General features: G+C 37.6%; 1 protein-coding gene across 3 annotated transcripts in view; it reads left to right on the forward strand.

Annotated features, from left to right (window-relative positions):
- Positions 1–15,419, forward strand: part of PURG (purine rich element binding protein G) — a 43,069-nt gene that overhangs the window by 504 nt on the left and 27,146 nt on the right. For 2 of the 3 annotated variants that reach the window (XM_070364313.1, XM_070364314.1), the window contains exon 2: positions 46–924. In XM_070364313.1, coding sequence (XP_070220414.1) covers positions 52–924 — 873 coding nt within the window. In that variant the 5' untranslated portion in view covers positions 46–51. Of the gene's footprint in view, positions 1–45; positions 5,231–15,419 lie in introns of those variants that run through there. The other variant, XM_070364312.1, reaches the window with a different exon arrangement.

The following is a 15,419-nucleotide window of genomic DNA, read 5'->3' on the forward strand; positions in this document are numbered from 1 at the left end:
ACCCCCTCCCCCACCCCACCCCGTGTGTCTGTTTGTCACTTGCAGCTGAAGATGGAAAGAGCCAGGCGAAGGGGAGGCGGCGGCGGCGGCGGCGGCCGTGGCCGCGGCGGCAAGAATGTAGGGGGTTCTGGCCTAAGCAAGAGTAGACTGTACCCCCAGGCCCAGCACTCCCACTACCCCCACTACGCGGCTTCAGCCACCCCTAATCAGGCTGGGGGCGCAGCCGAAATCCAGGAGCTGGCCTCCAAACGAGTGGACATCCAGAAAAAGAGGTTTTACCTAGACGTGAAGCAGAGCTCGCGGGGCCGGTTCCTCAAGATAGCCGAAGTCTGGATAGGGAGAGGCCGGCAAGACAATATCAGAAAGAGTAAACTGACCCTCTCCCTGTCGGTGGCAGCGGAGCTGAAGGACTGTCTAGGGGACTTCATCGAGCACTATGCCCACCTGGGCCTGAAAGGCCACCGGCAAGAGCACGGTCACGGCAAAGAGCAGAGCTCCAGGAGGAGACAGAAGCACTCAGCGCCCTCCCCGCCGGTCTCGGTGGGGTCCGAAGAGCACCCTCACAGTGTCCTCAAAACAGACTACATCGAGAGGGACAACAGGAAATACTATCTAGACCTGAAGGAAAACCAGCGGGGTCGCTTCCTAAGGATTAGACAAACCATGATGCGGGGTACTGGCATGATAGGTTATTTTGGCCACACTTTGGGCCTGGAGCAGACTATTGTCCTCCCAGCTCAAGGAATGATCGAGTTCCGTGACGCCTTGGTTCAGCTCATCGAAGACTATGGGGAAGGGGACATCGAAGAACGCAGAGGTGGAGACGACGACCCCGTGGAACTCCCCGAGGGGACTTCTTTCAGAGTGGACAATAAAAGGTTCTACTTTGATGTGGGCTCTAATAAATATGGAATTTTCCTGAAGGTAAGTGAGGTGAGGCCACCTTACCGTAATACTATTACCGTTCCGTTCAAGGCTTGGACAAGGTTTGGGGAGAATTTTATCAAGTATGAAGAAGAGATGAGGAAAATTTGCAACAGCCATAAAGAAAAGAGCATGGATGGCAGAAGGGCCAGTGGTGAAGAACAAGCGTGCCTCGACTAAGATGAAAGTGAACTCCATCAGGCAAAAGTTAAAATCATAGATTGGCTAAAAGAACTGATCCATACTCATTTGAAGAAATTTCTCCTCTTTGGGGGCCCTTTGTTATCAGTAATACCTCTAGTAGTTTATACTTCAAGGAGTCTGATTCTTATGTTATGTTACCCGTAGAACACTCTAATTCTTATGGGAACTCCTGCCTTCCCAGAGCTAAATAGTTTAGCTGCTTCAACTGCTCCAGACTATTGAAGTATGCAGATCAGCACAAAGTATGACATTCTGACCTTCCAAGTACCCTAGCTAAGATTTACATTGCACTATGACATAAGCCTGAAAAAAATACATATACCTAATATGGAAGTGTGAATTTCTACTTAATAAGTTCCCCCCAAAAAGGATTCCATGCCTACTTCATTAAAAGCTGCTAGGATTACCTGTAGGACAGTTACCACAGAAACAGAAATTGACTTCTATTCTAATATATTTATTTATTTATAAAAGGACAAGTTGAAATACATTCAATGTCCATTGGATAACTGAATATTAAACAGTCCCATTAAAGAATCAAATCTTAGTTACTATAGTATGCTATAATTTCAAATTTTGTGGTAACCCTACAGTTTACACTTGCCGTATCAACGCCATGAGAGTTTTTATTGGTTATTCTAAGCTAGTTACAATCCTATCTTCACCTCTGATGATTGTACCATATATTATTAGTGGCTTTCCAAAGTTTCAGGAATTACTTTTTATGTCACTGTTGCGTGGGAGGCTTCATCCTATGGCTTTGCTATGGAAATCTTGATATTTTAGCTTTTCATACTAATTTGAAGGTTGTAAGAGGTTCTTTCCCAAAATATATCATAGACTCAAGGTGTTACAGTTTTTGCTGCTGCTTTAACACGATTTCAGAGGGGTTGGTGCACCAGTTATCTGATATAAAAATACATCTGTAATAATATATTTTAGTAGCACTTTTAGCACCTTAAGACCATTTCAACACTTCCAGTATAAACCTGACTTTTACAGGTGTTTTAATTCCAGGAAAAGTTTTCTCTTTTCTAAAAAGCATTTAGAATAAACATAAAATTTCAGCCTGAAAAAATATTATTTGAAGATTGGTTATAAGCATATTTGAAAAGAAAATTCAGGCATTTTCCAAGGTGCTCTTTATGATACTTAAAAAAGTTTACTTACACAAGACTCACCCATTTACTTGTATGAAAAATTACTTTCCAGGAAGTGCCACTGCAATTTTCCAACACCTAAGCAGTTTTTTAAACAAGTGGATATAATGTATATGTGTACCAACCCACCCTGTATTAACTGACTGAAATTTTATCTGTTGAGCTGCATTTTATTCTGAATGAAATTACTGTCTTTTCTCTTGGCTTTCCTCACCTCCCACACAATAAGTCCATATAATCATGTTTAGGAGCCAAACACTGATTTCAACCCCTAAATATAGCTCTCATTGATGAGAGCTGACTGCACGGATTGAGATCAGAATGTAGCTCTTCTTCTATACGCTATAAGTAATTCACAATTATTTTAACAGTTGTTTTCCCTCCAGAGGTTGTCCCCCAAAAGGTCACTAAATGAGATGAATTAAGAAAATTAATTTCACTAATTCATGTTACTTAAAAACAAGCAGTCAGTAACCCAGACGTATATGCTGGTGTTGGCTTACGGATTGTATTTCCGGTTTCCTCAAACAGTGTGAAGGAATCTCACTAGTTCATTATAATTGTGGACCATCTGGATCACTGTGGAACAGCTGAAGGTTAGAAGATGATGTTAGTACTAGAGTTAATAGCACATGGTGGGTGTTGAGACTCTAAAAGTAGCAAGGATCTTTAAACAGTCCTCACTGTAAAGTAACTATTATAGGCTTGATAAAAAGTAGCTTTGGGGTCTAGGAAGGAATGGTGTGCCCTTGAATTACAATACTACTGATTGCTTTGCTGCCCATCATAGTGCCTATGAATAATAACCTGTCAGATTTTGGCAAACTGGAGGTGTGAATATTCCACTATTTGAGCATTCCTATCACTATTGCTGTGACTGTGTACTCTCTCTTAAAACCTTCTCTTCTAATATATTTATATCCGTTAAGTCTAAATAATTTCCTTTTTGGATTTTACTCTGGTAAGATTTGAGTGTGTGTGTCTATATATATACATATATGTGTATGTATATATGTGTGTTATATATATATATACACACACACACACTACTATGTCAGACGTAAATATCTTTAACTCATTGTATATAAATATTATTAGTTTAATTTTCATTAACAATTTAAGTTAAAAATGGGTTAAGCAGCCAAATTTTCTACATGGTATGTATACTTCAAAGTTTTTACCATCTCAAAGCTATAGATTGCATAGATGCATATATACCGGCAGTTGAATATACTTTAAAATCATTAAGCCTTCTGCCAGTCCTTTAGTTTCTTTTTTTTCCAAAGTTAATGTTCACTGAAAAAGGAAATGATGCTATGATTTTTTGATACTTAACATTTCCAATCATTCATTAGCCATAATCCAGTAAGATCCAGTCCAAAACTCTGGTATTAGGACATGTATTGCCATGTATCTTATAAAATAAGCTACTACTCTTATCTGTGCAATATACATTTTATTTATTGTCATTTGTATCACAAATGGAGCTGCACATGTACATGGTATTCTTCAAAATACTAGGATCCCTGCCTTGAAGATATAAAACTCTTAAGGCAACTGGATGTTAGCAATCAAAAAGTGAGCATTTAAGTTAGTAACCAAAATTACTCTTTCACTATATAATTCTAAAACACTGATGATGTTTGCACATAATAATCCAAGCATAATGTGGTACAGACTCAAAACTGTAATCATATAAGCTGATAGTACAAAGTCTGGAAACGGGTTCCTCTTCATTGTTGGCAGTGTGCTCCTACCAATTGAAAGCAGCACTAATCTGTTGCTTATATGCAAGAGATGCAATGTATTATAAAAGAATTCAACTTCTGCCACATTTTATAATTTTCCTTGTTAAAGCCCCAAACTGCCATGTCCCTTAAACTTGAGTCAAACACAAGCTTATTTGCACTAAAGAGCATGGCCAAAAATAAATGACAGGGTGGAAAAGCTAGTTGGAACCTCTTGAAATAATGGGTTCTAATGGGGGAATTTCACATTTGTCTATTTGAAAGCTATATTGTCCAGGCAGACAATCTGTCAGTTCACTAATTTAATAATGCACTTTACCTTTTGTATATAAAAGATGTACATTTATGCCACTTGACTGGTGGGACGTGTTTCAATAACTGTGTAGTTTAGAATCTGTAGGGTGAGCTCTTGCATGCATATGTTTATGTTGGAACTGCTGTAGTAACAAGTTTCCATTCAACCAGTGTCATGGAGAAGGGTAGAAGATGCCTCTGAAGTAAATCCCAAGACACCTAACAAAGAATTTTAGAGTTCGTATTTGTATTCTTAAGGACTAGAATCAATTACTAAAACTCTTTCTAGCCCAGACTAGTATTACAGTTGAGATTATATCTAATTGAGACTCCCCATAATACCCTGAAAATGAATTTTGGGAATTTGTGCAAAAAAAAAAAAGCTTTTAATGATTCTGTTTCATTTTTGATGCATGTTTCACTTACTAATGAAAAGACAGTACCTGGTACTGTATTAGAATTCAAAGTATGATTGGCTGATATGGCATCATTAAGAAAATAACCAGACTAGAGACATAAAGTTCAAATTAAGGAAATGCAAAGAAACTAAGAACAACTGCTAAAATAAATATGACGTTATTTCAAAATTTGCAGAAGAGCTAACTTTCACCAACCGAAAAGGGTATTAGGGGATTTAGTGTATCCTTCCATCCTGAAAACTTCCTAAGATGTACATTTGAAAAGTAGATAAATGTTGCTTAATAATAGGTTGTATGTACTTTACTAAGAAACACTGTGTACTAACGATTCATCAAGAGTATACTATATTTACTGCATTCATTTTATATATGTGGATAAGAATACATTATATAGAGTGATCCTATCTTAATATACTCATGTATTTATATTGTAATTTTGCAAATATTTTCAGTAAAATAAACATTTATCTGAGCTGCACAATCTGAAGAGGATGAAATTGAAATATACCCTCAGACATTCAGTTTTAATAAGCAGCTGCCATGGAAAGTTGATATATGTACTATCATTCCTTTAGATTTTATGTTTATTTTAATATTTAAATAGGACTTGATTGGAAACTTGAAGTAGTATACTGAAAATAATTTCTTCATGAGTTTCTTTTTTCCTGCTTATTTCCAAGTGTCTTTCATTGGAACTATTTATAAAATCTTATTCCAAGCTTTATGTAAGAACTTTGCTTAGTCACCACGTAGTTTGAAGTCTGTCTTTTACCAAAACACCAAACATCTTTGGCAGGATAAAAGTCTAAAGTAAACCACAAAGAGAATTTAAAATTGACTCTATGCCAACACAATAATACAGGTGTAATATTTATCTCTGCCAAATACAGATTCTTAAAATCTTTCTGGAATTTCCTTCAAGATTCCTTGAGTTTCATAGAGAAATGATGGCTCATGGCTAGCCCATCAGAGGAAGAGAGGAGAGATGTTCGCATGCTGTTAAGACAATCTATAGTCCACAATGCTGTAGAAATGAGGTACAGGGAAATGTGTTTTTCCCAATTTAATGTCTTGTGAAAATTGAGTTTTTAGATCACAGTTACTCTGTCATACTCAAATTTATGTAGAAAAACAGTTTATATGTTAGTGTATTTTCTTGAGTAATGTCAAAAATTAATCTTTTCTCCTTAATTTGACATGGCTTTTTAAGTAATTTAAATTTATTTACTCAATATTTTTGAATAGGGAAAACCTGCATATAGTACAAAATTTAGATGCTCCAGATTGATAGACACTGAAAGGTAGCAACTAGTGTTACCAATTTCTTGTGTATCCTTCTAGAGTTACTCTGCATATACATACACATATATATACACATATTCTTTTAAAACATACAATTAAAAACATATAGACACTCTCTTGTACCCAGTAGTATCAGTAGTAGATCTATCATTATAAGTGTATTTTCCCCCTTCTCCTTTAGATGCCATGTTTGATCTAGTTACCATAGCATTTAATTTGAGCTATTTATGACACCAAGGGAACCCCAAGGAAATTTCGAATGACTCCCATTGGAATTTACTTGAAGTGCAAATATATGTACATATCAGTTTTTAAATGTATAAATATTCAGTTCTCCTTCCTTATTCCAAACTACTTTGTGCTCATATCTCTCCCTCTTCTGCCCCTCAAAAAAGTGGTGGTCTTTTTCTTTATGTGATACAGTTCAGGATGTGAAATTGTTTACCCAAAGATTATTTTAAATTAACTGTGTCCTCACGAAAAATACCCATATTTAAAAGCTTTAATAAATTGTCACTTTTAATCAGTTTTTACTAATTATGTTACTATTATTTTTATATAAGACCTTACCAGTATTAGAGAAAATCAATACTAGAACCACCACAAAAGGTTACAACCTGTTGAAGATTGTTGATTTAATAACATGAGCATTTATATATATAATAAGAAAAGTATCGTTATTAATGAATCATTCAGTTAGCACTTAGTCAAATCAAGACTAAACAAAAAACAGAAAATGCTAGTTCTGTTTATTTAAAGCATTGGGTCCCTTTGAGGGACCGAGTCTATCAGATTTCCTTGAGACCAAAAGGTACTATGATGATTTGGGAAAAGATTAAATACCTTAGGGCTATGTAGTTAAAAATACAACTAAACCATTTCTATTCTCTGCCAGAAGAATATTTGTTTTAAAATGTAGTTGCATAATTACTATTCTTGAAAATATAAACAAAGTTGCTTTAATAGTTCCCCAACCCCTCCTTGCAAAAAGTCGTAATTCTCCTTTTATTCACATCAAGGAGGCATTTTAAGGTCACTTTTCTAATAGCCAACAGGAAAAGATTATGATATGAAAGATTAACGTCCCATACTTGAACCATGAAGGATCCTATCTAGTTATGAATTAAAGCAACCAAAGTAAAAACTCCAATACCATTAGAAATATCTTAAAGAGTATATGGGTTGAGAAAGAATTTTTTTATGGATTAGTATATGTAAACTTTATGAAAATGTTTAAAGACTTAAAAAATTAAAGCACTTTAATTCATCTTTAGAATAATCATAATTGATGGCATGATTTTCTGTTTGTAACATGAGAAAGGTGTTGTTAGAAAGCGAGATTGTCTTAAACATATATTTTTAAAGCTTGAAAGTTTGCTTCTGTCATTTTAGTGAACAACTCACTATCCTTTGCAGAGTCTATTACATTGGTTAAGATTTCCAGGTATTTACTTGTTTAAGCTTAAAATGGTTTGTAGTTATTGTTCCTTTCTTAAAGAGAGGGATCAAAAGGAAGGTAAATTCACCTTTGGAAAGAGTTTTGCTCACGTTTAGGCTAAAAATATTAATAATTTTCCATCCTTGTAGCTCAGTCAGTAAAAAATCTGCCTGCAGTGCAGGAGACCTGGGTTCCATCCCTGGGTTGGGAAGATCCCCTGGAGAAGGAAATAGCCACCCACTCCAGTATCCTTGCCTGGAAAATCTCATGGACAGAGGAGCCTAGTGGGCTGCAGTCCACGGGGTCGAAAAGAGTCAGGCACGACTGAACAGCTAAAACACATCCTTCATTAAAGAGAAGTTTCCCATGTTGATGCTTTCTGGTAAATTTTTTTCCAAACTTTACCTTCTTTGCAATATCCCTTGTGAGAGAGCGCTTAGCCTTATTGAGGCCAATAACATCTAGTAAATAAAATCTTACTGGAAATGAATTAGTGCTGCTGTAGTGGAAGTAGTTGGTAATGTGAATGTGGAGAGAATACTCTTTTAAATGAGATATACGATTTCTTCTTGAGTGTTGTTTACTTTTTTCTAAGATTGAATAGCCGTTGTCTGTACTTTGATTTTTACCTCTTTATACTTCATTTCCATATTATTCTACTCAAACTATTCATTGTTTCCAGGAAATACTAGGAGTAAAGAAAAAGGAAAGTAATCCCTAAGAAAAGAGTTTACAGTATTTAAAAATTTTAAAGTCACTCAAAGTGTAAGATTGTGGGGAAAATGCTTTTTTTGGTTTTAGTCTTTATCAAGGGATTACCTTGTAGGATCTGCCTGCAGTGTAGGAGACCCAGGTTCAAACCCTGGGTTGGGAAGATCCCCTGGAGAAGGAAATGGCAACCCACTCCAGTATCCTTGCCTGGAAAATCTCATGGACGGTGGAGCCTGGTGGGCTGCAGTCCATGGGGTTGCAAAGAGTTGGGCACGACTGAGCAACTAGTACTAATTACTTAGATCGTAAAGTATCTACCTGCAATGCAGGAGACCCAGGTTTGATCCCTGGGTTGGGAAGATCTTTTGATAAGTCTTTATCAAGATAGCAATATAAATCTGATTATTTGATATGGGTAGAGGCAGAATGTCTTAATCTGAGATGCCTATATTGAAATATTCAGTATTTTGGTTTTTTTAGAACAAATAATTGTGTAGGATAATTCAGGATTTTATTTATGGTTTGTTGTGGGTTTAATGAAGTTGTCTAGAGGTCACAAATATAAAAGAAGAAATAGAGAAGACAAAGGTGGTGGCTGATTATTTTGCTTGACTGTAACAAAAGAAATCAGTCTAATAGAACTGAGGTAAATAAGTCCTTCTCAGAACAAAATCTATTTATTTAACCTTTGAAAGAGCATTTGAGAAAGAATGATAAGACCTAATTCTGCCAGTGTATGGCCTGACCCTGAGCAAGTTATTTAAGTTTGGTTCGATTGTTTCTTTATATGAAACATGAACAATTTTGTCCTAGAAGCTAGGGTTCCCTCCTACTCTAAACTTTTAAAATTCTGTATTGAAGGAGAGCGAAAGAAAAAAATAGATGAAAAATACCTGAACTGGTAAGTGTAAGAGATGCTCTCTTTATATTAAAAACAACTGTAATAATGTAACAACCTGAGAGGATGCCAGAAAGACTAACAGAAGTATCAGTTGTAGAATGTCCACACAAGAGAAGATTTTGTTCCTAGCCTTCTTTAGAACCAAATTGTTGTATACTTACTCCATAACTATCCTAGGCTTTAAATTTTTTACCAAATATTTTTGTTGTCTATTCAAGGTCTGCTTTTTGGAAAGCAGCATCTCTAGGTCTATACATACTGTAGTCATTTTTTTATATTAAGAATTATTAAAGTTAACATCAGTTTTTGAAATGCCATTGTTCCAGAATTAACCATAAATTATATTGCTAAATAATATACTGCAATTATCATCACATTGGTCCCTGACAATCAGATACTTCCTTTGACCCCAATCTCCTTGGTCCTATTGAATGTCCTATATTACAAGTCATGACATTTAACAGAGAATATCAAGAACGCTGAACTTCCAACAGTATTGTTCTGCTGTAGAGGACTGTAACTACTAGGGTGTGCCAAGATAAAACATAATAAGTTTGTTTTATTTTTGTTTTTAGCCTTGAGAAACTGCAGAGGTTGGTGACTGGAGAGACAAGAAGCATCACACGGGTTTTTGTCTCAGAGGCTTTTATTTAGGCATCCCAGTCCTGCACTGAGCACTGCCAGCATCACTGCCAGTAGGGGGAGTTGAAAAGAGTGACTGGCCTCCCGGGTGGCTCAGCTTTAAAGAACCCGCCTGCCAATGCAGGAGATACAGGTTCGATCCCTGGCTTGGGAAGATCCCCTGGAGAAAAAATAGCAACCCAATCCAGTACTCTTGCATGGAAAAATCCCATGGACAGAGGAACCTAGAGGGCTTAGAGTCCATGGGATGGCAAAGAGTCAGGCATGACTTAGCAACTAAACAACAGCAATCACAAAAAGTGACACCTTTCTCTCTAAACCCGTCTTTTGGAGGCCCATTTCTTTATCAAAGACAGCATTTTAGAGCAAGCAAAGTGTATTTTGAAGTGCATATACACATATGTGATCTGTCAATTTCAAAAATACCTGTGCACATAAATTCCATTGCAGAAGCATTTAATGAAAGCCTGGTGGTGGTTCATGCTAGTAATCTGATCAACAGATTCTGTAGAGTGAATTGGCTGTTGTAGAAGGTTGTTTTTTTTTTTTTCTCTCCTTGTCCTCAAAATAGCAGATCCATTTTAGATTCATGATTGCTTCTTCTTCAGTGTAGTTTGAAATCTAACTCAGATGAAAAATAATACTTCAGTTTGGCAGTTCTTTACCCTGGCCATTTTGTAGAAATATTTCTCAGTTTCCCATTTCAAACCCTCCAAGCAGCTTTACCAAAAGAACACACCTAAGTGACAGAATTACCCAGCAAATGAAACAACAAAATCTTGAGCTAATGACTTAGGAATAAAGATATGGATACGTACAAAACACCTTGTATGTACAAAACTTTTGTACAAAATGTACGGAACTTTTCTTATCATTTGCTAATTTACTTCAGAAACAGCTATATTTTATTTCTAGGTCCTTTAAACTAGCAATGTGATTTATACCAATGATTGTCAGTCTAGAATTTAAATAAGTAGAATAGTCTGAAGTTTCAGTTGCATTTATTATGGGGTTTTATCTATTGGTTAGGATGCATAAAGGGCTTGCCAAGTGGCTCAGTGGCAAAGAGTCTGCCTGCCAATGCAAGAGACGCAAGAGACTCGGGTTCTAGACTCACAAGGACTCTTCCTGAGTCAGGAAGATCCCCTGGCCCCCTGGAGGAGGAAATGGCACCCCACTCCAGTATTCTGGTCTGGAAAATCCCATGGACAGAGGAGCCTGGTAGGCTACAGTCAGTCCACAGGGTTGCAAGTCAGACACTTTTGCGTCAGACACAATTGAGCAACTGAGCACACATAAACACATCGATCGTTGTTGAGTAAATTCCCCCATGAGGGTAAACCATGTTATCATCAGGCATAAAAATAGAACTTGAAGTTCTGCCACTTATAAATAATCTTCCTTATTTTTCCCGTCCCTTTTGTACATTTTACCCTATTGAAAGTGGTGGTGGTTGTTCAATTGCTAACTCATATCTGACTGTTCACAACCCCATGGCCTGCATTGTGCCAGGCTTCCCTGTCCTTCACCATCTCCCAGAGTTTGTTCAAACTCGTGTGCATTGAGTCGGTGTTGCCATCCAACCATCTCATCCTCTGTCGCTCCCTTCTCCTCCTGCCCTCCATCTTTCTCAGCAACAGAGTCTTTTCCAGTGAGTCGGCTCTTCGCATCAGGTGACCAAAGTATTTGGAGCTTCAGCTTCAACGTTAGTCCTTCCAATGAATATCCAGTGTTGATTTCCTTGAAAGTGGTTCAGTTCAGTTCAGTTCAGTCGCTCAGTCGTGTCCGACTCTTTGCGACCCCATGAATTGCAGCACACCAGGCCTCCCTGTCCATCACCAGCTCCCGGAGTTCACTCAGACTCACGTCCATGAAAGTGGTTAAGGACTCATTTTCTCCCACTACCACCATCGCCCCTCTTTATCCTATTTATTTGTTCCAATGACTATTGAAACACCACAACGAAAGGCTAAAGCTCATTTTGAAAATGTATAAATGGCCCTATGAACTTGACTTTGGACTCTAAGAAAGAAGGGCTGCTGCTTCACTTAACTAATTTCAGCACTGATTAGAACTTCTGTATAACAGTTTAAGATGAAGAGAAAACATTTTACTTGGGATGATACAGCCTGAAGGGTCAGTTACTCCCACTTTTCAGTACCCAGCAGATCTTCAGAAAATATTTTGACTAGCATGATTGACAGGTAATTTCAGAAATGAATTTAGCCTCTAGGAAAATTGCACCATGACCATTTTCAAACAGAAGGTGTTAACAAAATGGAGAGTCAAATAAGATTTATCAGTACTAATAACTACTACCATGCTCTAGGAAGTACTAATAACTATTGTCTTCATGCTCTAGGCTTTGCTAGACATCTTCTACCATTCAGTTCAGTTCAGTTCAGTCACTCAGTCGTGTCCGACTCTTTGTGACCCCATGAACCACAGCACGCCAGGCCTCCCTGTCCATCACCAACTCCCAGAGTCCACACAAACCCATGTCCATCAAGTCAATGATGCCATCCAACCGTCTCATCCTCTGTCGTCCCCTTCTCCTCCTGCCCTCAATCTTTCCCAGCATCAGGGTCTTTTTCAATGAGTCAGCTCTTCTCATCAGGTGGCCAAAGTATTGGAGTTTCAGCCTCAACATCAGTCCTTCCAATGAACACCCACGACTGATCACCTTTAGGATGGACTGGTTGGATCTCCTTGCAGTCCAAGGGACTCTCAAGAGTCTTCTCCAACACCACAGTTCAAAAGCATCAGTTCTTCAGTTCTCAGCTTTCTTCACAGTCCAACTCTCACATCCATACATGACCACTGGAAAAACCATGGCCTTGACTAGATGGACCTTTGTTGGCAAAGTAATGTCTCTGCTTTTTAATATGCTGTCTAGGTTGGTCATAATATTCCTTCCAAGGAGTAAGTGTCTCTTAATTTCATTGCTGCAGTCACCATCTGCAGTGATTTTGGAGCCCAGAAAAATAAAATCGGTCACTGTTTCCCCATCTATCTGCCATGAAGTGATGGGACCGGATGCCATGATCTTCATTTTCTGAATGTTAAGCTTCAAGCCAACTTTTTCACTCTCCTCACTTTCATCAAGAGGCTCTTTAGTTCTTCACTTTCTGCCATAAGGGTGGTGTCATCTGCATATCTGAGGTTATTGATATTTCTCCCGGCAATCTTGATTCCAGCTTGTGCTTCCTCCAGCCCAGCGTTTCTCATGATGTACTCTGCATATAAGTTAAATAAGCAGGGTGACAATATACCGCCTTGACATACTCCTTTCCCAATTTGGAACCAGTCTGTTGTTCCATGTCCAGTTCTAACTGTTGCTTCCTGACCTTCTACAGGTATCCTCATTTTAATATAATTTTCTAGAGTCTTAGAAACTGGTTCAGAATATATTTGATGCTTACTGACACAAAGCCAGAGAGTGCTCAGTTAGGCCAGACTGCATTTAAGACTTAGTCTGAGATTTAACCCCCAACTAACAAAGCACAATCTACCCCAGCCACCACTGTCAATAAATCTGCCTACAGTTACTGGGAATTCTTTTTAATCCAAAACTTCCCTACACCTGGGCTGGTACCACCAAAAGACACTTACTTATATGAACATTTATCTAGCTGGTTAAAGTATGATGCTAATCCAACTTACTTGATTTTTGTTGTAGATTATAGATTGAATCTCTCATCTTGACCACTTATTTCAAATAAATGTGAATAATTCTTTAAAGAGATCAGATGATGAAAATGCAGATGATCACCCCAATTCTACCCAAAGGGAACAGAGGAAACAAATTACTATTCACTGTGGGTCAGTTCAGTTCAGTTGCTCAGTCATGTCCGACTCTTTGCAAGCCATGAACTACAGCACGCCAGGCCTCCCTGTCTACCACCATCTCCCGGAGTCCACCCAAACCCATGTCCATTGAGTCGGTGATGCCATCCACCCATCTCATCCTCTGTCATCCCCTTCTCCTCCTGCCCTCAATCTTTCCCAGCATCAGGGTCTTTTCCAATGAGTCAGCTCCTCACATCAGGTGGCCAAAGTATTGGAGTTTCAGCCTCAACATCAGTCCTTCCAATGAACACCCAGGACTGATCTCCTTTAGAATGAACTGATTGGATCTCCTTTCAGTCCAAGGGACTCTCAAGAGTCTTCTCCAACACCACAGTTCAAAAGCATCAATTCTTCAGCACTCAGCTTTCTTTATAGTCCAGCTCTTACATCGATACATGACCACTCGAAAAACCATAGCCTTGACTAGACGAATCTTTGTTGGCAACTGTGGGTCTACAATTTAATTTTCATGATCCGAAGTCAACTGGTTATGTCAAACAGGTCTTAGCAATATTAGAGTTTCATTGGGCTTTTTTTTTTTTTCTTTTTGGCAACTTTTTCTGTCATCCTGCTCTTTCTGCATTATTCCATTCATTTTCATATTTTAATTACCAAGTTTCTTCTTTTTCTTCTGAACTCCAAAAGGATGAACTGTGATGCCTGCCCTGTTTACAGATCCAGTGGTTTTCAAACTTTATGGGAATTAGAATCACCTAGAGGGTTTGTTAAACCAGTTTAGTGGCCCTTACCCCCAGAGTTTCTGTTCCTTAGGTTGGGGGAGTGAAGAGAGGACCAAGAATTTGTATTTCTCATATATTCACAGGTGACCCCATGCGGCCAATCTGGGGACCAAACTTAAGAACCAGTACTCTAGGCTGATATGATTCTACCTTAGCTACACAAGATGCTGAAGCAGAAACTTGGATCAAGACAACTGTAGCATCTTGCTGGGAAAAAGATCCAGCATTATTCCTTCTGCTTTAAGAAGTTTACAGATCTCAAAGTTGACAAAAAGATGGTTTTTTGCAACTTTTTCTGCCATCCTACCCTTTCTGCTTTATGCCATTCACTTTCATATTTTAACCTTTTTGAATAAATTGACTAGAGGTTAGGTAAAGAATTATTTTCTTCCCTTTTTACCCTTTCATTACATTTAAGAACTTACTAGTTCCCTCTGATTTTTTGACAGCTATCTTGAGATAATTCTGATTGGAATTAACTATTATGAATCCTTATATGAAAAGCTTAGCTTTCAGATTTATGGAGACTGTAACATATTTTTGATTTATTGATAACTGCTAGATAATTCTTACTAAAGGAAAGTGAATAATTTCTATGCTCAAGAATTGTTAATACAAGTTTTAGTGAATACTAAGTATTAGGACTTGAAGGGACCTTGCAATTAGTTTGGTCTCTTAAATTTACATTTTGTGATATACTCCGTGTACTTCAGAGGTTCATAATTACTAAAATAGGCTAGGTAAACAGATAATAAAGGTTAAAACTTAAAATGCTACTTAGCTCTCAAGATACATAAGTGGTAAGAAATACAGTATAATTTCTTTTGAAAGACTAATATTTTCACCATCTTCCTGAGTCCTATCTATATGCAGAGGATAGAGGAAATACACACTATAGTACTTTTTTCAGATTAACAATTGGACCCATTGATTTAAATTTAGAGATACTTCACCAAAATACTCACTGGGAATATTATTTGGAAATATAACTAACATATTTAAGAATAATTCATCTTATATTTGCCAACTTGAGGACATTCTATAATTAGCATGTTGATCAAAATAGCTATTTTATATATTAATATAA

Source organism: Bos mutus, chromosome 27 (genome assembly GCF_027580195.1).
Source record: "Bos mutus isolate GX-2022 chromosome 27, NWIPB_WYAK_1.1, whole genome shotgun sequence".
In the NCBI taxonomy this organism is placed as follows: Eukaryota; Metazoa; Chordata; class Mammalia; order Artiodactyla; family Bovidae; genus Bos; species Bos mutus.